The following is a 23,796-nucleotide window of genomic DNA, read 5'->3' as shown; positions in this document are numbered from 1 at the left end:
TAGTTGTGGCTCATGGGCTCCAGAGCGCAGGCTCAGTAGTTATGGCTCATGAGCTTAGTTGCTCCCCAGCATGTGGGATCTTCCCAGACCAGGGATCGAACCTGTGTCCCCTGCGTTGGCAGGTGGATTCTTAACCTCTGCACCATCAGGGAAGTTCCCAGATGCTGGACTTCTAATGACTGAGATCTGCCATTTTGTTCTTACCACTTTCTTGGGTGACTCAGTAGTAGTACCCTTTACTTCTTCCCCACTGCTGGGATTAAGTGAACATTGGTTCATCTAAATCATTCTTTATTGATAAGATACAGTCCCCTTGGGTATTTAAAATGGTGGGAAAACATGTACCAGGAGAAGAATATACTAAGTTTAAATAAAACAAAGTGACTCACATCCCACTTTAAGCAAACAAATAAGCAAAAGTCACTTAGTCAATAGCTTTTAATTTTTAATCAAAAAGATAAATAACATAGCACTGAGTTAACGTAAGAAAAATGTGGAGATCCTGGAGCATGCCAATGTTTTGCTGAGAGGTAGGACATTCATGGTTTGAATAATAAAACCTGTTTGTGGGCTTCATTTTCTGTGATTAAGATACTTATAACATTTTATTTTGCAGGGTAAAGAAGGAGATTTTGTGTATAAAGAAGTAATCAAATCACCTACCGCCTCTCGAATCTCTCTTGGAAAAAAGGTGAAATCAGTGAAAGAGACAATGAGGAAGAGAATGTCTAAAAAATACAGCAGCTCTGTCTCTGAGCAGGTATGTGACAGCTGAGCGAAAAGCCCCCTTGGTTCTTCCCAACAACAAGAAAAGCTGAGGATTGTTGGTCTGAGACTTTAAATGGTGCTAAATATATTCACAGGCATTAACCAGGCTCCAGGACCATGCTTGGTTTATGTAGACAAACATTGGATTCAGCAAATATTTGTTAAGCGCTTAGGGTCGCCCGAGCACCAGGTTTGGTGCTGGGAATACAAAGCAGGCCCTGACTTCTATGTACAGATGAGAGAAAAAGACAGACATGTAAAGAAATGATTATTCTTTAATGCAATAAGCACTAAAAATTAGAACACAAAGGAAGGATTTTATTTTCTAAAATATTCCTTGCTCCACAATGGACATCACCAGAATCAAACCTTAAAAAGACAGTCAAGTTTTCTTAGCCGACTTTTCAAATAAATGTAGCATAAGTTGTTCTTAGGAGCGTGTAGCAAGTCTGAGAAGTAAAGTCAGAAAGTGCTTCCTGGCTGCAAGACTTACACAGTAATCGTGTTTCTGCAGGGGTGTGTTCACTAACCATCCCTATCTGCAGACTTTAAGACATCACAGAATTGACACCACTCCCTTCCCCAATTCTATAAGTTCATCTCTAGGAACATAACCTTCTTTTTATGGGTCTTGTTTTTATGGGTGGAGGGAATAAAGACACTTGGAAGGCTGGACCTGAGATAATTTTGACCATTAGATTTTCAAAACGCTCTCCTCTGGCACCTTAATAGTATGCATTCTGTAGTCTGTTGAAGTCTCCGTTTGTGAACTGTTTGTCTACTTATGAAATATGTAGGTAATGCTGCTTTATCTACCAAATAGAACAGCAGGGAAAGCAGGCATTTTTGCTCAGCTGCTGCCCTCTGGTGGACATGCTGAGCTAAAAACCAAGCATCCCCCTGTTTGAACCAGCTAGCCAGCCTCCCGCACTGTGCTTCAAACAAAACCTGCACATCTTCAGCTTATTACAGTGGTTCTCGTGGGGTATTGGGGGTGTGTTGGGGGGTGTTGATTTTGCTCCCTCACCAACCCCAGGGGCATTGGCTAGGGGCATTTTTAATAGTGGCAGTGGGTTAGAGTGGGGTGGTGTTGGGTGCTACTGGCATCTAGAGGATAGAGGTCAGGGATGCATCTTACGATGTGCAGGACAGTCCATGGAAACAAAGAATTAACCATGCAAAATGATGAGAGTGCTCAGATTGAGAAACTGGCCGGTCAGACCTGCAGGGGAAGTCTGGCTGCCTCCAGTATCTCTTCTCCACGAACATTTTCCTTAATCTTTTCGTCTCTTGTCCCTTATGGGTATGGGAGTGATGGTGATTCTATATTTCTGCCCAGCCATGAAGCGAGCTGTGCACGCTCGAGTGAGACAGACTTTATGCCAGTGAAAGCAGTGCCACGAGTTAAAGCGCTTTATTTAGTTGGCTTTTCCCCCAAATTGAAACATCGACTAAAAGCTCCTATAAACTTACATTCCTAGGGGTCTCCTGCTTCGTGGGTCATGAGCATAGAACTTTCATGTCATTTTGAGCATTTTTCTATAATTTTACTACTATATAGAGGTCTTGTAGTTTTAGTTCTGTTTTTTTTTTTTAAAGCGGTCATTTCACATAATCAAAAAGAGAAGGAATCATTACAATGCTTTTTAGAGAGAGGAAATTAACATTGTAAGGCTTTAAAAAAAAAAACTTTTTAGCAAAGACACCGACTGTTTTAGTAAGGATTTTTATCTGCTCTGTTCCTGCTCTATGCCCAGCCTCTGAAATAGTACCTCTTCTTGTAATCAATAAATATGTGATGAATAAATTAATAATTTTTAAAAAGCATTTGTGAACATACAGTATCAGAGGTGTGTATTTGGTATTGCTGTTTTTCAGACTGGGAGGTTTTCTCCAGAAGCATTTTAAAAAGATTTTAATTGGAAAGGTGGCTTATTTTATGATTCAGAAAAGAGGAATGAAAACCTCAGGAATTCATCCTTTGCAGCTCAGTAACCTCCTAACGATGCACCCTCTGTTTGTAGTTGTTGCGGTTGTTTGCTCGCTTTCCTTAAATGTAAAGCAGAAGTGTGTTTTGGATCAGAAGCTGCCCTTTCTATTGTCCTTAAATGTTTGCAGGGCCCCGCAGATCTCATCAAAGCCCTTCTGATGATTCGGCATTATGCAAATAACAGGTTGCCGTTAGGTGGTTTTGTGTTCATGTGCCTGTGTAATAATATGCCAGAAAGTGTTCTCTTTGGGCCAGTAAACCGTTCTGACTGCAGACGTTTTAAAGTGTGATACTGTCTTATCTATTAGCACCTCAAATCAAATGAGCATGCTCTAGTTACATGTGCAGATGGGGGGCTGTCCACCCCAAAAGTGAGAAGTACTGCTGAGTCACTGCTGTCAGCATCTGATCTAAAAGGGACTTCCCAGCTGTTTATTAACAACAGAAGAAGAAATGAAAGAAGCTAAAATCGTAGGGTGACTTAAGGAAATTGTATTATAGACAGAAAAATGGTATGTTTGCTGTACAGCTGACCCTTGAACAACACAGGTTTTGAACTGCATAGGTCCACTCATAGGTGGATTTTTTCAATAGTAAACGCTACAGTACTACACGATCTGTGGTTGTCTGAATCCACAGATGCAGAGCCGCAGATAAGGAGGGCCAACTGCAAAGCTGGTAGGCACCCCAACCCCTGTGTTGTTCAAGGGTCAACTGTATATCTGGGTCCTAAGTTGGTATTTTATTAGCCAATTTTAGTAATTTGTGTAAATAGAAATATAAGAATCTGTGCTTTGTGTGCGTGTGTGGGGTGTGTGTGTGTGTGTGTGTGTGTGTGTGTAAATGTTTCCCTTCAAATAGATTAAATATTCTATGATGATACTTCCGGTTACTACATTACTAGTGGGTTGTATCTGATCTACATTTGAAGTCCAGCGTTATTACTGAACGAGGGAGTATACTAAGAGTCTCTAAGCCTTTAACAAAATGTTTTGTCTACAAGGTAGATAGATTCTTTTCAAAAATATCTATTTGAGTATGAAAAATACTTTTTGAGTGTTTAATTAATAGTTACATGAACCACAACTTTAAAATGAAGCAATGATTTAGATGAAAAAGGAAGGTACATTTTGGGTAAAGAATCAGACTTGGGTTATAAAGATGGATTTGACTGATGTCGTTGAGGGCTAAACTGCTGCGAATTACAAAAGGACGCCCATCCACTCTGGTGAAACATAATTTTGTCAAAACCCATTTCAGGATTCAGGCCTTGATGGAATGCCGGGCTCGCCTCCGTCCTCTCAGCCTGACAGCGAACACATGGACAAGCCCAAGCTCAAAGCCGGAGGTTCTGTGGAGAGTCTGCGGAGTTCTCTGAGCGGTCAAAGCTCAATGAGTAGGTCTAGTTTGCAAACGTAGATGATTTCCTTGGAGTCAAAATCAGACTTTTACTGAGTGTCAGGTTCAGGCAGTTTAAAGATAAATTAGACCAAGTTCTTACCCTTAAGGTGCTGTTACAGAGACAGACCTGCAAAATAGCTGGCCCTAGAGTCCTATTTGTTTAGTAGTTGATGTCTAGCAGTGCCACAAAATTGAGGGTAATGATTTTGGTTGGAGGAGAGAGGGGAAGCACGCCAGCAGAAGATCTGGAGACTCGGGGGGAGTAGGTCAAGGGGAAGGGCTCATGAAGATGTGCAGCAAACTGAGAGGAGAGGACTAGGGCCCTGCTGCGCACACGTTGCTCTCCTGACCTCTGGGCACATCCTCCAGCTACAGTAGTAATTAGCGATCCTCTGACCACTTTTTTGTCTTACAGATTTTGGTAAAAATCTTTCATCTGTGCATTGCCCCCTGCCATTTTCCTTGTCATAGTGAATCCAATTCCTTTGTTAGCATTTTAGTGGGGGTTTAATAGAAGAGAAGACGGATACTTCTCTTCATTCTCCAATCCTTAATCAGAAACATTTTATGCAGAATTCAACACAATAATGTAATGTTATTTTTCCCTGATGCATTTCGGGTAGTGGGGAGTGCCAATAATGCTCTTCTGGCTTGACAAAGAAAGCTAATGTCTTCCTAACTTTCATGAATACAAAATGTCGATTAAAACATTATTATCAGGGCAATAAAATAATCAACTAAGAAACAGGGGGAAAAAATAAGAAGAGGAGAAGAGAATGACAGATGTCCCTGAAACAAATGCTGTGCAGCCACTCCCGGTCCAATGCTGGTATCTGCCGAATGCTGTGGGGGAAGAGACCAAGTTTAAACTCACTAGTTTAAAAGCATTGGGCCTTGAGCAAGTTACGTTTCCTCATCTGTAAAATGGGGTAAAAACAGTATGCCTGACAAATGAGAGGTTATGAATGTTACGGGTGGTGTCCTCTATCAGGGAGCCTCGGTGTCACCTGGATTCCCTGGTCATAAAGATAACCTGATGAGGGCCCCTGTCTGATTGGGGCTTGATTAGGGAGAACAGTCAGAAAACTCAGATCCTCCCCTGGACTCTGCTCTGGTCCTGACATTTGGCTGTGTCTCGTGACTCCCTCCTCTGGCTCTTACCTTCCTAGCCTGTGATGCCTTCAGTGCCTTCTTTTTTTTTTTAAACAAATTTATTTATTTTTGGCTATGTTGGGTCTTCGTTGCTGCACGCGGGCTTTCTCTAGCTGCGGCGAGCGGGGGCTACTCTTCGTTGCGGTGCATGGGCTTCTCATTGCGGTGGCTTCTCTTGTTGCGGAGCACGGGCTCTAGGCACTCGGGCTTCAGTAGTTGTGGCACACGGGCACAGTAGTTAGGGCTCGCGGACTCTAAAACGCGGGCTCAGTAGTTGTGGCGCACGGGCTTAGTTGCTCCACAGCATGTGGCATCTTCCCAGACCAGGGCTCGAACCCGTGTCCCTTGCATTGGCAGGCGGATTCTTAACCACTGCGCCACCAGGGAAGCCCCCTTCAGTGCCTTCAGCTTTGCTGTGCAGGAAATCTGTATTGACCCGTGTTCTGCCTGTTTTCCTGTACAGGTGGTCAAACAGTGAGCACCACCGATTCCTCGACCAGCAACAGGGAGAGTGTTAAGTCGGAAGACGGTGATGACGAGGAGCCCCCGTACCGGGGCCCATTCTGTGGGCGCGCCAGGGTGCACACCGACTTCACGCCCAGCCCCTATGACACAGACTCACTCAAGCTCAAGGTGTGTGTCTGCCTGGCCTTGGAGCAGTGACACGGGGTGCCTTGTTGCCGTAGGAGGTGTTCTCTTCTCCTTGCTGTTAAATGCTGGGCTGTTGTGGTGCAGACTGGCCAGTGTCTCTGCTACCTTGATAAGCCGGTCTCGACCTCTGTAGTGGAAAATGAAACAGAGAACCAGCCGGCATTTGGGGATGGAGGAGGGTCTCGTGTTAATCCTCTTTTGTCACCACCTCATCCCTCTGGCCCTGTCCTCTGACCTCAGCTTCCCTCCAGAATTCCTGTAGCCCTCCACCCTCCAGTCTCTGTGCTTTCACCAACTGAAGAGATGTAACTGGCTTCTCTCTGTCATCAGTGACATTCATATGGGACAGATGGGGTTCCACGAAATGTATGAAGCGATTACAGGACAACGGTTGCCACTGACATCTGATTGGTGGGAATTCTTTTTCTAAGAAGTAGGTGCTCTCTGGGTAAGGGCAGGGCGTTTAGAGAGCCAGGTGCCCACCCAGCCCTGAGCCCTGGTGGACGGACACCTCGGGCCACTGTCCTGCGGTGCAGGAGGCCAGAGGGGATGGGCCCTTGGGCCTCCATGAGATCTGGCACTGTCAGGAGTGCCCTGTCCGGTATCTGCCTGACTCCCAGTCGTAGCAGGTGACTCGTGGAGCCCTGATTCTGGTCTTCCTAGTGTCTTCACATGCGTGTGGTTCACGCTTCTGATTGACAGACGGTTCATGCTTGGAAGTGTACCTAACGGAAAGATCTTTGTTCCCTGGGCCACAGAAAGGAGACATCATTGACATAATCAGCAAACCCCCCATGGGCACCTGGATGGGCCTGCTGAACAACAAGGTGGGCACATTCAAATTCATCTACGTGGACGTGCTCAACGAGGAAGAGGAGAAGCCCAAGCGCCCCACCAGGAGGAGGAGGAAAGGAAGACCGCCCCAGCCCAAGTCAGTGGAGGATCTCCTGGATCGCATCAACCTCAAAGTTAGTTCCGTCCTGTCCTGGCCCCGCATCTGCTATGACGAGTACCCATTATCCTACAGAAATAGTTACCAGCACCATGACTCTGCCCTTGACCTCCACTGGGGGTGATAGCATAAAACCAGGTCGCAATGAGCTCCTAGTCCAAAGAGCTGTGAGCTTCAAGCCACTACCAGGAAGGGCTGTAAGCTCAAACTCCTGGCGCCCTGGTTGGCTTCTCAGAGGCCGTAAGGATTCTCCCCTCCACCCTCTCTCCCGCCATTACTCCCGGCATCTAGCGGGGTGGGTCTACGTGGTACATTCTGTTTCCTCCTTGCACAACTGTCTTGCTACTGAGGAGGTCACAGGTCTCTGTGAGCTGGATTTCAGCAGCTCTAAATGAAAGAAGAATCTCCTCCGCTGCACACAGGGTGGCATTACAGGCTTCAGCTCACAGCAAGGGCACAATTAAAATGCAAGCCAGTGGAGTCATCTCAGCCTGCAGTGTAAATCTTCTTAACCCCTGATGGATGAAGTGCCCCGCCTGCGCACTAAGCTGTAGGACTGGGAGGTACAGACTGTGCTACAAAGGATACTTACTAATTTTTGAATTAGCATAAAAATGACTATGGAAAAAGAGTTTAGGGGTTTGAGGCCGGTCATCGGTCGTGGATCACATGGCTGGGCTGCTGACTCACTTCTGTCTTGTTTCCCTCCAGGAGCACATGCCCACTTTCCTGTTCAATGGATATGAAGACTTGGACACCTTTAAGCTCCTGGAGGAGGAAGATTTGGACGAGTTAAATATCCGGGACCCAGAGCACAGAGCTGTTCTCTTGACAGCCGTGGAGCTGTTACAGGAATATGACAGTAAGTCCTTCCCAGCACAGACGTGTTCACTGTTAGATCCGCCACATTCTCAGGTCACCAGCAGGCGTCCCATAAGCTGCGAGCATATGCTTGGGTCCTTGGAGTCACTCATTCGATCCTACTCTTTCCAAAGCCAAGGTCAATTTTGTATTCTGTCAAACAGCACAAAGACATAGATTCCCAAAGCAGACCTTCCTGCCAATGCAGGAGCAGAAGAAAACCTTACTAGCCTATACTTTCGTGACATGTTTCTAGGTAATCGTTGAGGAAAACGCTCCTCTGAGGGACTGAGAATTGAATTGCAGTATTTTTAAGACACACAGTTCATGCCACCTTGGGGGCTGGTGGGATGTGCAGCCTTCAGGAGGTCACTAGGATACCTGGGCACAAGAGTAACTGACAAACTGGGAGTATCTTGCCCCACCAAGGGTTAATTACTTCTCAAAGCACATGAGGAGTTGTTTTCTGAATGAATAGGTTAATTAATGAATAAATGAAATTCATCAGCTTGCGTTAAAGAAGCAGGAAATAATCTCAAGTGAATATGTAGGGTAGAGAATTCCATGCTGCGATTTCTCAGCTAAAATGATAGCTCATTTTTACAACCCATGAAGAGAATTTAGTGAGCTCACAGCTTTCCTGTAGTTATTTGAATACACTGTGTCCTTTGCTCCATTAACCCGGTCTTATCTTGCTCTTTATTCTTCAATCTGACATCAGAAATATTCCTGAAATTATTCATCACAAAGTGGGGAGTATCCTTGCCAGTTACTGAATTCAAATGCATTTTCTTTCAAATGCTCTGCTTCAGGGATATCAGTAGCTAATAGCATTTCCATTGCTAAAAGACACACCAAAATCATGGTGAATGGTGGGAAAAAAAATTGTGCATTACTGAATGTATCAGGCCCAAGAGACATGGAAGCAAGTGTCTCAGTGCAGTTAAATTCACTTCTGCTTAATAAGTCCTCCCTCTAAATTAACTGATGACACACCATCAAATAGATGCCTAAACCCTAGATAAACACACTGCCTTCAGGGATAGATTTGGAGGGAATTGTGTTTCAGAGTTAATATCACTTTATAACCTGGTCTCTTTAGTATTGGAGTTCCCCAGGAGACACCTTGGGGATCTGTGGCCAGGTTGTGTCAGAGCCTGGCCCAGTGCCTGGAATGGCCGACCAGCTATATGAATATCAATTAACGTTCAATCATCTAGTCTCCTGGACCACATCTGCTCGGTAAGATAGCTCATTTGCTCTTCCTCAGCCACTGAGAACAGCTGGTTTATAAACTCCATCCGTTGTGTTTCCTTTAGCATTTAGACACAGGAGGAGCAAAGCTAAATTCTGAGCATAAGGTGCAGGGTCTGTCTCTGTCATGCCGCAAGGGCTAAGACTCCTTGTCCCTCCTGGGATCATGTCCTGAGGTGTGCACTTGGGCATATTTTATAGGAGGGAATCTTTGCCCCTCATCATGCTCACTCACAAGTCTAAGGAAGGCTCTTTGCCTCTTCATAAATCCTACTTTGAATCTGTGCTGTGCCGCTGTATAGAACATCCCGCATACCTAAATTGGTATTTCTTTTTAGTGGTTCTAAAACAAAGGCTTCAAGGGCTCAGGGGTGCCAGTGAGCACCAAGTGCCTGGATGCAGGATTATCCTAGGATTAGAAGATGCTACATTCGGCGCTTTTAAATTCATTGTGTTTAAGAAGTACTCTAAGTAACTGATACCTTAGAGGAACACAATACATTTCTGTCAGACTAGACAGATCCAGAGACCTGCTGAGACCTGAGAGATCTTGCACACCTTCCAGCTCAGCCCCCACAAGAGCAAGAGGCACATCTGCATCATGGCTTGGCACTCAGATGGGTCCAGCTTCTCTCATTGCATCTGTGCACGGGGAATGCCAGCCTTCCTGCGGGGTTCCATTTGGAAAAGACTCTCATTGTCCCGGGGCAGTTCCTTCTACTGATCCCAGACCCACTCTCCTAGGTCTGCCAGATGAAAGCTCTCGTTTAACAAAATCATTTTCATAAGAATAAGAATTTTAATCAGGAATTATTTCAAATATGCAGGGAAGTACAGAGAAAAATAAAACAAATCCACATACCATTTTGTCATATTTACTTCAGTGCTTATTTTTTAAAGACATAAGTGTTGCAAGCCCATTGGAAGGCCTGCTATCCAAGAATCCCATTCCTTTCCCTTCTTTTCCAAGGTAACTACACTCCAGAAAATGGCACATATCCTTGCGCATAAGCACCTTTTGATGTTGGGATGTCTCATCAGTGTCTTAGCATATATTCTTTCTGTGTGTGTGTGTGTGTGTGTGTGTGTGTGTGTGTGTGTGTGTGTGTGTGTGTGTGTGTGTGTGTGTGTGTGTGTGTGTGTGTGTGTGTGTGTGTGTGTGTTGAGATGGGGTTGGGGAGACCTTTAGTCCAAATTCAGGTCATGTCCAAATGGAGTTTCAGCCCCACAACCCAGTCCTTCGCTCTTACTTGACTGTGAGAATGTCCGTGATTCTAGTGAGGGTCTTGCGTTAATCCTCTTTTGGCGTTAATTCTAGTGAGTCTGGGGTGCGGGGAGGACGTGACCTTGAGTGTGCAGTACATCTAAGAGATGCCCCGCCTCTTCATTCTCCCTAATGAAGAAGGACAACCTACTGGGGAAACACTAGCTTTTAGTTTTAGGGAATTTTGCTCAATTCGTTGGGTTCCTGCAAGTAGCTGCTGATTGGATCCTTCAGGAGGAAAGTGGCTCTAGCCCCTTGAACAGGCCTCATGATTTTATGGATTGAACTGCGGTTTTCAGGCAATGCAAGGGACCCCTTCACTCCCCATAATAACTTCAGGTATCCTGCTGTGTGTGAGGCTGGCATCCCGAAAGATGCAGGCACAGTCTGCATTTTCCTGCAGCGGCAGGGACAAGTCTTCTGTTTTATTGCCGTCAGTCAGCACTTTGGAGTCTGTTTGCCCGCTGCAATACACTGAACTATCTCGCCAAGGACGAACTGCATTGATTCCTCTTCCTGGGCTGTAATTGATAGCTCCAAGCCCTCATTTTATAAGTATCATTTTCCAGAATAACATGCTAGGCTAGAACAAAGGCCATTCCAAATCCACAGACTCCTCCACACAATGAGGACACCACTCTAGAATGTTCCACTTTCGGGGCGGGGGAGGGGAAAGGGTTTTTCTCTTTTGCTTCCAATTAGTTAATTTTTCATTAATCACTTTAAAAATAGCATTTCTTAATTTGGTGCTCTAATTTAAGGGCTTGTTCCGCCATGATTTCTGTTATAAAATGCTTTCCATGTGAGAAATACAAACAGGAAGTGGTCAGTGGACAGTAGGAATGGCAGCCCTCAGCCTTCCCGCAATTTTTTTTAATGACCCAGGAAAAGGCATCAGATTTCTGATTTATTGATTTAGAGTGTGTGGGGGCGGGGGGGGGGAGGCGAGGTGAAGAGAAAGAAAAGTAAATTAAAGCCATTCATCATCAACTACTTATTTTAGGTAGAAAATGTTTTCTTGGTTTCCATTTTTATCGACCAAGCATCTAGTCTGCATAATGATTGAAAGACAGTCTTCCTGTAACTTTGAACCTACATAAGGCCAGGCATGCCCTCTTTATAGAATGTGCAGACTGTGGTTGCTCTCCCCCCACTTTTGACATGATGCTCTGAATTTCTCCTCTCCCTGGTTGGCCTGAGGGTAACTTAAAAGGCATTGATGTATTTCAACTATGTCCTCTGTCTACAAACTTACCTTCCTGTGACACATGATTTGAAAAGAAAAGTGTTCTGATCTCACTCGTTCATTTTTATCTCATTTACTTTAAAATAATTTGTTCTCTTCCAAAGTCCAAGGCTTCAAAATGTATGGTGAGAACCGAGGATAGAACTGGGATGCCGTTGATTTGGAGCCTGCTTTTCAGTCGTCTTACGATCCCATGCTATGTGTTCACCTTCTTTAGGTAACAGCGACCAGTCCGGATCCCAGGAGAAGCTGCTTGTTGACAGCCAGGGCTTGAGTGGATGCTCTCCACGAGACTCGGGATGCTATGAAAGCAGCGAGAACTTGGAAAACGGTACTGTCAGCACAAATGATCGTGAATGCATCTTCATACGCAAGCCTACTGGGCCGTTTCTTGACATCTGTGCTTTGGCTAATGACTGTCTTTCTTCCTCAGCCTGAGCCATTCATTGCTTTTGGGAAAAGTGGCAATAGGGAGAGGAGTTTTCCCAGGGTGAATGGTGCTTAATTAAGATCCTTAGGAGGGAGGAACATCTCTCAGGAACCTAGGCCACTGATGATGTTGAGAAATGAGTAGAGAGGTCTTTCATCAGTTACTCTTCCGTCCCACATAGCACATAATTGGAAAGAGTTTAAACTTGTGTGTCAGAGAAAGGGACCCTAAACTTTCCATTGTTCTGCTGCTCTTAGAGGTTTAGGCCCCTCCCCCTATCTGGATCATGCAAAGAGCTGTGGGGCTTTAGAGTGGGGAGACCTGGTGTTTGAACGTGAATAGGGCATAGCTGAAGACTTTGGCCAAATTACATCTCCGACTCCTCCTTACCTCTTTTTTTGTTTTTTAAACAAATTGATTTACTTACTTGTTTTTGGCTGCGTTGGCCCTTCGTTGCTGCGCGCGGGCTTTCTCTACTTGCGGGTGGGGGCTTCTCTTGTTGCGGAGCACGGGCTCTAGGCACGCGGCTTCAGTAGTTGTGGCACACGGGCTCAGTAGTTGTGGCTCGCTGGCTCTAGAGTGCAGGCTCAGTAGTTGTGGCACACGGGCTCAGTAGCTGTGGCTCGTGGGCTCTAGAGCGCAGGCTCAGTAGTTGTGGCGCACGGGCTTAGTTGCTCCGCGGCATGTGGGATCTTCCCGGACCAGGGATCGAACCCGTGTCCCCTGCATTGGCAGGCGGATTCTTAACTACTGTGCCACAAGGGAAGTCCTCCTCCTTACTTCTTAAATGGTAATGTGAGTTGTTGTTTTTTTTTATAGATTATTCTAAGACAAAGTAATAATATATTAAAAATACCTAGCACTTTGTAAACACTGATTATGAATGAGGCAGTGGGCTAGGTGCGCACGTATGCAATTGCTAATTATCACTCAGATCCTGCAGTGCATATTTTATAGATGAGGATGCTAAAGAGAGATTAAATAATAACGGAAGCCCTTGTTCTTTTCCTCTTGGCACCACTCTGACTCATAATAATAGGCTCTCAGTCAATGGTAGACAATATTTTAGACCTGACTTTCCAATGCCATAAGCATTTTCAAGTCCATACTCTTAACTACTTAATGTCGTCATACATCAGCAGGGGTATCGGGGCTTCGTTGAACTTCAAGCCAGAAGGGATTTAGTTTGTATGTTATCATAAGTACTTTCACAAACCATGGATTAGATGAAAATAGGTGGACCTATTTTGGGGAACAAGGCAAAAGGCAACATATACCATAAAAGGTCTCTTTGCCTATTTGATTTTGCTTATTTATCCTGAAGAGCAAGAAAATCCCAGTGCTCGGCACTGTCGTCCGTGAGTCTCTCATTTCAATGGGAGGATTTTGAGGAGCCCCACTGAGAACACGCTGCAAAGCCAGGGCAGGAAGTTTTGGTTCCTTCAGTATCATCATCATCCCTCACCTCAAGTTTTCTTCTTAAATAGACAGTAAAGCCTGAGCAGGGGCTGCCTTCGGTGCTCGGACACTGCCCTGGGAAAACAGGCATGCTCGTTAGTTCAGGGATCGCAGTTGCACGATGACTCCTTCCATAAACAGATAGATTGGGATTGACATATATACAGTAATATGTATACAGTGGATAACTAATAAGAACCTGCTGTATAAAAAAGAAATAAAATTCTAAAATTCAAAAACAAAAACACAAAAAACAGATAGATCCTGGCAGCAGTATTATCATTACAGTATGAAAATATCTATATTCATATTAAAATAATGTGAAAAGTCTATTCAAACATTTCTTCATTTTTATGAAAGCTAGATCTCTGAATGAAGGGTATATAATTAAATCTTAAAGAGCACATTTTTTTTTTTTAATTTATTTATTTTTGTTGTGTTGGGTCTTCGTTTCTGTGCGAGGGCTTTCTCTAGTTGTGGCAAGCGGGGGCCACTCTTCATAGCGGTGCGCAGGCCTCTCACTATCGTGGCCTTTTTGCGGAGCACAGGCTCCAGACGCGCAGGCTCAGCAGCTGTGGCTCACGGGCCCAGCCGCTCCGCGGCATGTGGGATCCTCCCAGACCAGGGCTCGAACCCGCATCCCCTGCATCAGCAGGCAGATTCTCAACCACTGCGCCACCAGGGAAGCCCCAAGAGCACATTTTTGTTTTTAAAAAAATCTCAAAACTTCAGACCAGCTAGACAGAAAGAATATAATTACCCACATCCAATATGGTACTTCCTTTGTCCCCGCAGACCGCATGACTGGGGGCTCAGAGTTATGACCCCCAAACTTCACATCACTGGGCCAGCCCTCCTCATGGTCTAGTTTTTGGAAGTTATTGGACAATGTGTAGTTTTGGCTCCCATACCCACGACACATGTGGACTCAGTTTGAATCAGTGGTTTACTTTACTTAAGTAAACGTCTATGTGCACAGAGAAGACATTTACTAAGCGGGCTTTGGAACAAAAGGAGCATAAACATATACACTGAAGATATGAAATTGCCGGAAGTCCACAATTCAGACCAGCCGAAAGCACTTGAAAAGCAAGATGTTTTCAAAATAGATTCAACATTTCTCCCCCCACACACCCATCTTTTCTGCTTTGTCCACGTAACAGTTAAGGACATGGTACCTCCCCACCTTTGTTTTCTCAAACATTAAACCAAGCTGCACGATTTTGATCTAGTTTTACTAGGAGAGTATTTTCACCGGGTGGAGAAATAAACGCAAGGTTTACAGAAGCAGTCCCTCTTATGCAGTCCGTAACTTCTGGTTCAGAAGCTCATGCTGCCTAAGGCCCTGGTTTTTAACTGTGGTCTGCGGGGTCCCGAGGATGGGGGCCTTGGTGGCGGTGTGTGGACCTGGGCCTTGAGAAACCTCCACACTTCAACTTTGATCTGTTTTGTAAATGAAGCTTCATTAAAAAGGATCCTCCTGGGCTTCCCTGATGGCACAGTGGTTGAGAGTCCGCCTGCCGGTGCAGGGGACGCGGGTTCGTGCCCCGGTCCGGGAAGATCCCACTTGCCGCGGAGCGGCTGGGCCCGTGAGCCACGGCCGCTGAGCCTGCGTGTCCGGAGCCTGTGCTCCGCAACGGGAGAGGCCACAACAGTGAGAGGCCCGCGTACCACAAAAAAAAAAAAAAAGAAAAGAAAAAAAAAAGTATCCTCTTGCTTTGAAAAGTACTGATTTTAAAAGTGCAGTGTTCTGAAAAGAGACCATTCTCTGACCGCCGTGAACGCGGTGCTAATCTTTTCCTTTCTGACTTCTTCGCCGTTCTCGTTTCTAGTTAGCCTCTGCTGACTTCTGTGTGAGGTGAATAAATTCCATCTAAAATACCTGCAGCCATAAAACCTAAATTGTGTGTCTCCTATGTCCTCTTCTTTTCGCAATGAAAACCAGCATTTGAGTGTTGGGAACTATTAGGTCCATAAGGAAAACAACTTACCAAGTAGACCATCCATCAGGGCCACAGGAGCAGCAGCGGCACGGCCTGAGGACAGAGCAGTTTCGGGGGAAGAGGGCCGCATGCCGTGTTTGTTGCTTCGCTGTCCTAACAGTCGGGAAGCAGTCCGTAGGAAATTCAGACAGCTTACTTGTCTCAGACAGAAGAGGAATCTTAAGTGGATTGGGGTCAGGTGCACTCAGGGTTACCATGGGTGGCTCTGTTCACCAGACAGCAGTAGCAATTAGTATCAGTCAACAGTTGTCAACTAAGTAGACTGTGACCGGTTGATAAGTTATCAGCCTGACAATCATTTTATTGTAATCGGGTCTATAGCTTCAGTGGCAATTAGAACCATATCAGTATCTAATAGATTGTCTGTGGCGACATCCTCACTTCAGCTTGTTCACTCATTTGTACCAAGGTCAGCTGACTGTTTCTAGGGTACCTTTATTTAACACACCTGAGCAAAACACAAAGCGGGGCGGGCTTGAAAGGTTTGAGAATTCAGCGGTCACCAGCGAACCTTGGGGAATACCATTTAAAGAACTTGTCCCAGAATTCAGTCCTACGTCCTCTTTGCAGCCATGGTCGTAGGAAACTACTCCCTAAACAGAAATCCCGTCAGTGTGGTTCCTAAATGGGGTGTGGGTGTGCCTTGTTTCACACTGACTGCAGCTACGAACAGACATTAGGCCTAGATTTATTTTATTGCCTGACACAGCATATTTTCTTTCCACATAACTCAATTAACTTTCATCTCCCTGAGTCCTTTAATAAGACTAAGAATTCTTTCTAAAAATAAACATGGGACCACAATAACTCTACATCACCAGGGGTGACTTTACGTCCTTAGTGTAATTCAACAGTGGGAGGTAAGAGTTGGAGGTTTCAGTTACGTTAGCACACCTTTTACATCCGTTTGATGGATTCGCTTTTTAAAATGTGATTGTAAAATATTTCCTTGTCTCGTAGGCAAGTCTCGGAAAACCAGCCCCTCTGCCAGATCTTCAGCCGAGTCCAGCGTGAAGTCTTTCAACAGGAATCACCTGGGCAGCTACCCAACCTTGCCTCTAACGAAGCCAGTAGACGCGCTGAAGCCGGGAGGGGAGGGGAGGCTGGGCAGTGGTCTCACCCCTCACACCTCCAAGCACTGTGATCCCCCGTGTGTGACCGACTTGAATAAAAACCGAAGGAGCCTCCCCGTTTCCATCTGCCGGAGCTGTGAGACCCTAGAGGGCCCCCAGACCGTGGAGACTTGGCCCCGATCCCACTCCTTGGACGACCTTCAAGGAGAACCTGAAAAAGATGTGCCTGGTGAGGTGACAGAACCTTCCCCTCAGATTGTACCCAAAGTGCCACAAAAGACAGCGCCCTCCATCACAAAGGTTCAAAGCCCCAACCTGGATTCTGCTGTTGACAATGCACTGCTACTGACCCAAAGCAAGAGATTTTCTGAACCTCAGAAAACGACTACTAAGAAACTGGATGGCCCGATGGCTGCCTTTTCACAGGGCACGTCCCCTCCTCAGTGTTTACCCAAAACCTATGACACCCAACCGCCCGCCGTTAAACACGGTTTAACAAGGACGCCTCTTGAGGGTCACAGGAAAGGACTCGATTTCGAAGGGACACATCACCCCCCGGGCACCAAAGAAGGTGTGGATGCTGAGCAGAGGGGCCCCGAGGCCAGATCGCAGGCCAGACCTCCCGCCCAGCCTCCCCCCGTCCCCGCCAAGAAGAGCAGGGAGCGCCTCGCCAACGGGCTGCCTCCTGTCCCTCCCGGCCCGCCCAGCGCCCCTGGCCCCGATGCACCCAGCCTGCCCCTTAAAAAGGGCAGCCCCGGCGGCCCCAGCGACTGTCCCCCGCCGCCAGTGGCCAGGCCTCCCCCAGTGCCGGAGCCGGGCAGCCCGCCGAGCGCCAGGCCTCCACCCTGGCTGTCGGAGCTGCCTGAGAGTGCCAGCCTCCAGGAGCACGGCGTGCGGCTTGGCCCTGCCCTGGCCAGGAAGGTCTCCTGCACCCGCGGGGTGGACCTGGAGATGCTCACCGAGAAGAAGCTGCGGGCCGAAGGCATCGATCTCACCGAGGAGCCCTATTCCGATAAGGTATCCGAGGCCCTGACCCCACTGCACAGGCTCTTCTAGGTCGGGCGGGGGCCAGGCGAGAGGAGCGGCATTGCCCCCCACCTCCCAGCCCCTGAAGGCCAGCTGGCAGCGAGGACCGAAGCACAGTGACTGTACGGGTGGCCCACGGCGGGGGCTCCTGCCGCCCCGCGCTTGGTGTTCAAATGAACCTGTAGCACAGTGCCCAGATTAAATGCAGACACGGCCTCAGGGGTCTCTTCTCTTTTCCCTTCTTTTCTCTTCTCTTCTTTCACTTGTTTGTATTTAATTTGGGGCAGCTATCCTTTGCAGGGAGAGCTATCAGTCAGTACTAGACCCAGTTCCTGAAAGGATAGACGTGAGTTCCAGTTTCCATGTCTTCTTCAACATCTTTGTTTTTAGACTTTAACAAATCCCCATTTCATTTCCCTGTGCGTAAAATGGAATTAATAATGACCTGCATAACTGCCTCTTAGAGGTATTAATAGGAGCAAATAAAATAAACCTGAACCTACTTTGAAAATTGTAGAGCCTTATTCAGATGTAATAATTGTACTGTATAATTATCTGTAAGGGTAACAGGGGAAAAGATACCTCATTGTACTAAAAACATTGAGACCTATAATGAAAACTCATTTTTCATTTGAAGAAAAATAAAGGAGTAGATCTGCCAATACCAAAATGACTTTCAATACAAATACACGGTAATAGATGTAGCTGTATGTTACTCCTAGGAATGCATGAATTGTTATAATGCATTCCCAGGAGTCTTTGTTATAAACTTCTTATGACCACGAGTGCCTTACGATAAAATACTCCTCTGCCTTCTGATACTTAGTGAATGAACCCCTTTGAATGGAAAGTTGTGAGAATTCTACTGTACAGTAAATGCTGGTCTAGTGATACAGCGGTGTAACTCTACTCTGTAGTTGAGGAACCAACAGTAGACTCTCTGTAGGGCACAAATTTGCCCTTCTCCCCTGCAGTTTAGAAGACTGTCTTCAATAACATTTTGCAAAATGATCAGATAAGAGTGAGGTGAGGGCGTTGGACCCCAAAATAGAGAATGATTGTGTCCTGTTTTAACCATATTTCAAAACATTTTTCTAGAGCTCATAACTACTTAAAAGATAAAGACGTAAAAGTATTGTCTCTAAAACATCCATCCTGACACTAAATAAAATATATTCGCTTCAAATTAAAACTTTTAGTCCTGTTTTCTAGTAGCGAAATGTCTTATCCTACCTTGTGTTTGCCGTCCTTGGAGAAGGAAAAAGATCCTCGCAACCCTCGATAAGAGATTTCTGTTCCCTCGCAGCACGGCCGCTGTGGGATTCCTGAGGCCCTGGTACAGAGATATGCGGAAGACTTAGATCAGCCCGAGAGGGACGTTGCCACCAACATGGACCAGATCCGCGTGAAGCTGCTTCGGAAGCAGCACCGCATGGCGGTAAGCAGCCCACGCTTCGGGGCTCCCCTCACCCAGCTTTTTGAAGTCCATTCAGTTCTAGAGCTTAATGATGAGCATGCTGGCAGCCGCTAAGTAGCCCAGGGTTCATTATAGCTATCGAAGGGAGACACCTGGGAGAGAGTAAGACCTATTCAGCCTACAAAGGTTTAAAAATACCGTTTTGGAGAGAAAAAGATGAAAATTATCCATAACCCCAGCACTGTGAAAAAGTCCATCTAGTCATTTCTCTGCACATATATGATACTACATGAACAGTTTGCAAACCTTATTGTTTTCAGTTATCAGGTGGTGAACCTCTTTCTTCGTTACTAAAATTTCTTTTATATTATCAGTTTTTCAAAGTGCTCTAGTAGGTATGTCCTAGTTTAGCCAGTTCCACATTGTTGAAACATTTAGATTTTTTCCAGCTGTTTATTTTAAACAATGGAGTGAAGAACCTCCTGGTTAATAAATTTTTGTAGACTTTTGGGGTTAATTTCTGAGGATATATTCCTTGAAGAGGATTTGCTTCAACAAGACTGCACAAAATCTTAAGGGTTTGCACGTTTGGTGGTAAATTGCCTTTCTGAGAGGTGTAGCATTTGGCCTTCTCAGGATTCAAGTATAGATGTCCATTTCCCTGCCCTAGCCAACATTTATTATTGTATTTTTAATTCTTTATGACTATATTGATTAAATGCTTAATTTTCTGGATGTTAATGTAGATCCCAAATACAGAAGAAAATCTACTTTATAAAAACCTTGCCCACTGAGTGTCTTACTTTTCACACTATCACGTAGGTTTGCTTCTTCAAGCACCGTAAGGATCATTAGTTGAAGAGTGTGGCCACCATGAGACAAAATAGCCAGAAATATAAATGATTACAGTTTGGAGACTTACACACATAATTGGGATTAGGTCTAATTCCAAGTACCTTCTGGAACCTCTAACACTTCCTTGAAGATTTGTCTCACCTTTGAGAAGTCAGGAAATTATTTATTTATTTATCTATCTATCTATCTATCTATTTATTTATGGCTGTGTCGGGTCTTTCGTTTCTGTGTGAGGGCTTTCTCTAGTTGCGGCGAGCGGGGGCCATGCTTCATCGCGGTGCGCGGGCCTCTCACTGTCGCGCGGCCTCTCTTGCTGCGGAGCGCAGGCTCGGCAGTTGTGGCGCACGGGCCCAGTTGCTCCACGGCATGTGGGATCCTCCCAGACCAGGGCTCGAACCCGTGTCCCCTGCATTGGCAGGCAGATTCTCAACCACTGCGCCACCAGGGAAGCCCAGGAAAGAATTCTTGATGCTAGTCATGTTCTTGGACATCTCATAGCATTATCCCTTTCTGATAGTGTAGTAATAAACATAATATTTCATAGTGTTCCTTTTAGGCATAGAAGAAAGAGCTCTCCAGTGACACCTGTTGAATCTTGATAAATTGCTTTCTTTGGTTACCCAGATCCCAAGCGGTGGACTCACAGAAATCTGTAGGAAGCCCCTATCTCCCGGATGCGTTTCATCCGTGTCGGATTGGCTGGTTTCCATCGGTCTACCCATGTACGCCAGTGCCCTCACTGAAGCGGGCTTCAGCACGCTGGGCCAAGTGCCTTCTCTGTCCCACACTTGCCTTCAGGAGGCTGGCATCACAGAGGAGAGACACATAAGTAAGCTCGTGTCTGCAGCCAGACTCTTCAAACTGCCACCAGGCCCCGAGGCCATGTAGTCAGGCCCGAAATGGACCTCCCTGGACAAGAACCACCCATTCACTGTGTTTATGATGCTGATGCAATTCCTCCTTGGCTGGACATGCAGACCAGACCCAGAAGAAAGGCCCAGTGTGTGGCCAGCAGAACTCGGAATCTTGGCACGGGACTCTCTTCTCCAGAAAAGCCCCCTCCAGGAAATTGGTGTGGTTCTCTTTGACCCCCAAAGAAAAGACAAGCACTTATTTTTGTTTTCAGGACACAATAGAACAAAGATGCCAACTTGCCACAAATGCTCTGCCTGCAGTCTGTCTTGGTGCACTGGGTGAGGGCAGGGGGCAGAGGGAGGGGCAGCCTGTCCTGTTTATAAGCGTGCTTCTAGCCCTTCTGTCTGTCACCCTGCAGGGTTCCCGAGGCCTAGATGGGCTTTAGCCAGGCCAAAGTAACAGACTCGGGAGTGATTGTACACTATTGACCAGGCTCATTTGTTCAAAAATAAGAAAATCTGGCTGCACTAGGAAAAAAAAAAGCCCTATTCTCCTTTAGATAAACAAGAGACATTTTAATAATTGCTTTCTAGCAATCAGCTTTTATTTGCCTTAATGTAAGCTTTTAAGCAGTTATCTAACTTAGTGTTCACTACCATGTAACCATAGCTCCAAATCTTCATCTTAGACTGCCATCTAACGGATCTGGGATGTTTCCAGCAGAAATGGGCTTTTCTAATTGTCTCTCTCTAACATGGCTTATTTTATAGGGGTGTTTATCAGGCCAAATTTCATGTTGACTTTCAGTTTTTAAACTAACTACAAATCTGGTAAAAGGCGCTCTTAAATTCACAAAGATATCACGTGTGAGAGTATATGTGTGTGTTTGAGGTTACGATCTTTCATTTTAATCAGTTTAGTGTTGTTACCACGTTGGTCATTGTGCTGCAGTATTGACTTGGAATCTTGACTGTGTCCATTCCAAAATTCAGTCATTAGCTAACAGATCACCTTTGCAAAAGGTCATTGTAAGTTGAACATTTAAGGAGGTTGTTTTTTAAAAGGGAAGTAGTTTATAAGATATTTTAAAAGTTTTTTTTTTGGTTTTATAATTAAAATACTATCTTCCATCTTTTCTTATTTAGATAATTCACTTAAATATAATAAAGGTTCATTTTGGAGCCAAGCTACATTGGCCATGTATTAAGTAGTTGCATATTTTCAGTTGTCTTCTGACCGATTTCAGCATTCTCTTTTAGTCTAGTGGCTGATTCCCTAGCAAACAGAAATTATTGTTTCCAATTGCTTACAAAGTGATTTTCCTTTACATTCTTATCGTGAACCCTATTTTAAGCACTGGGTGTGATCATTTACAATAGAAATGTTTGGAGCCTTGATTTAAAAGTTCTGTAATATTTCATCTACTCATTAAAACAGATGATATCCCTCAGGGGAGGGAGGAAAAAGGTGATTTCATTAATTACAAAACCATTTTACCATTTGCTTTATATATCTGGATCCGTTTCTGAGGAAAAGGACATTCTCAGGTGACATATTTTTTTCATGCTTTTGGTATGCATTTGAAAGAATAATATATATTTCTTCAATAATAGTCACCTTCTATAAGATGCCATGTAAGAAGTTGTGGAAATGTAGAAAAAAAGCTAAAGTTGCCAAATTTCTGTTGAACTCTTCAAAACAGCCCATTTTTGTCATCTGGGGTATGACATTCCTGTGGGCTGTGACATTCCATTTAGAAGGTAATGAGGCTGCAGGGCTCTCCTATGTCACTGGAAGGAATTTCAGGTGTGTGGTGAGGTAGGCACTGTAAAACGGGCTCCTCGCCCTGCGTTTTCAGTCCCTCAGCATGACATCCGAGAGCGCCTGCTCATAGCTTAAGCTGAGCTAAAAGACCACGCATAAAGTCAGGTAATAGGTAACAAAGGAGAAGGGGAAAGTGTTAGTTCATTTTCACGGTAAGATTTTCACTTAATGTCAAAGTGGTATCAGAAAAGGGAGCCTTCTGAATATGAGTTTCCGAGAATGCCAAACTGTATCTTTTTCATTCTTCTTTGGAAATCATTGCCTTTGCATAGAAGTGAAATTCAGGGACCATGAATCATTTTCAGTGGGAAGGGCTTCCTAGTCTGTGGGATCTGAGGTTATTTTTACTTTATTGTGCTTTTTAAAAAAGAAATTTTTGTTTTTGTTTTTTTTTTACTTTTAGTATTCGTTTGGTCTTCTTTTGCTTTAAACTTTTAATTTGATCTTAGAAAAGCCTGAATGTGTGTGTGTGATGTTTGACCGAGGTGGTTTGGGGCCTCCTGTGGATACCAGAAGGCAGGTGGTCAGCTTCAGCAATATCAGGCCAGCAGTATCTTCAGTTTTAGTCCACTGCAATATCCAGTTTTAATCCACTGCACTTGGTGCAGAACGTTGAGGAAGGGTGAAAATCGTCGTCTTTGGAAAGCACAAGAGAAACCTGGAGAGGCACTTTGGCTCAGGTAGCTACACATCCGTTGTGTGTCATTTTTTCCTTTGAAGCTGTCTACAAGGAAGTGCAGCCAGTCCCAGCCACTACTTACATTCCCGGATAAGCAAGAAGTAGATTTTCCTGGCCTTGCCTTAGTCAGAGGCCTTTTCTCTTTCCAGGTCTAGGTGAAATTGGAAATAACTAGTCGATTGAAAATCAGTTCCTCACAGAGCAAAGTTTGCTTTCATAATTGCAGCAAAAGGAGTCAGTTCACCAAGTCAATGCTGCATGTGTGTACTGTATTATTTTCAGAAAAAAAAATACAATAGTCTGAGTCCAAGTTATCTCGATTTTAAATTGATAAACAAGAAACTGTCGAGCAAATTATATAACAACTAACAACATTGCACTTTCTGTATATGAAATCAATATTTAAATAACTTATTTTTCTCCATTGCTGTTCTTAAACATTGTAAGTAGCTGTAATATACCAGTACCAATATGTTCTTGCGATTGCTTCAGCCCAAGAAAGCTGTGTATTGTTTTAAAAATTGTAAAAATTATTGTGATGATTCATTTAGCATAAAGGTGGACAGAAGGGTTTTCCTATGTATCAAAACTTGTCTATAATTATGTCATCTATGTACCTAGAAAAAAAAAGTAAATA

At 44.8% G+C, this 23,796-nt stretch overlaps 1 protein-coding gene across 9 annotated transcripts in view; it reads left to right on the top strand.

Annotated features, from left to right (window-relative positions):
* The window catches only part of SASH1 (SAM and SH3 domain containing 1), a 324,331-nt gene extending 301,316 nt beyond the window's left edge, over nucleotides 1–23,015 (top strand). For all 9 annotated transcript variants that reach the window (XM_060168292.1, XM_060168298.1, XM_060168294.1 and 6 more), the window contains 9 exons: nucleotides 617–760; nucleotides 4,019–4,154; nucleotides 5,775–5,944; nucleotides 6,721–6,930; nucleotides 7,626–7,776; nucleotides 11,757–11,870; nucleotides 16,391–17,520; nucleotides 18,836–18,967; nucleotides 20,426–23,015. In XM_060168292.1, the coding sequence (XP_060024275.1) occupies nucleotides 617–760; nucleotides 4,019–4,154; nucleotides 5,775–5,944; nucleotides 6,721–6,930; nucleotides 7,626–7,776; nucleotides 11,757–11,870; nucleotides 16,391–17,520; nucleotides 18,836–18,967; nucleotides 20,426–20,689 (2,451 nt within the window). In that variant the 3' untranslated portion in view covers nucleotides 20,690–23,015. The remainder of the gene's footprint in view (nucleotides 1–616; nucleotides 761–4,018; nucleotides 4,155–5,774; nucleotides 5,945–6,720; nucleotides 6,931–7,625; nucleotides 7,777–11,756; nucleotides 11,871–16,390; nucleotides 17,521–18,835; nucleotides 18,968–20,425) is intronic.
* The last annotated feature ends 781 nt before the right edge of the window (nucleotides 23,016–23,796 follow it).

The sequence above is a fragment of the Lagenorhynchus albirostris genome, chromosome 12 (assembly GCF_949774975.1).
Source record: "Lagenorhynchus albirostris chromosome 12, mLagAlb1.1, whole genome shotgun sequence".
In the NCBI taxonomy this organism is placed as follows: domain Eukaryota; kingdom Metazoa; phylum Chordata; class Mammalia; order Artiodactyla; family Delphinidae; genus Lagenorhynchus; species Lagenorhynchus albirostris.
This window is presented reverse-complemented; position numbering and strand designations above follow the sequence as displayed.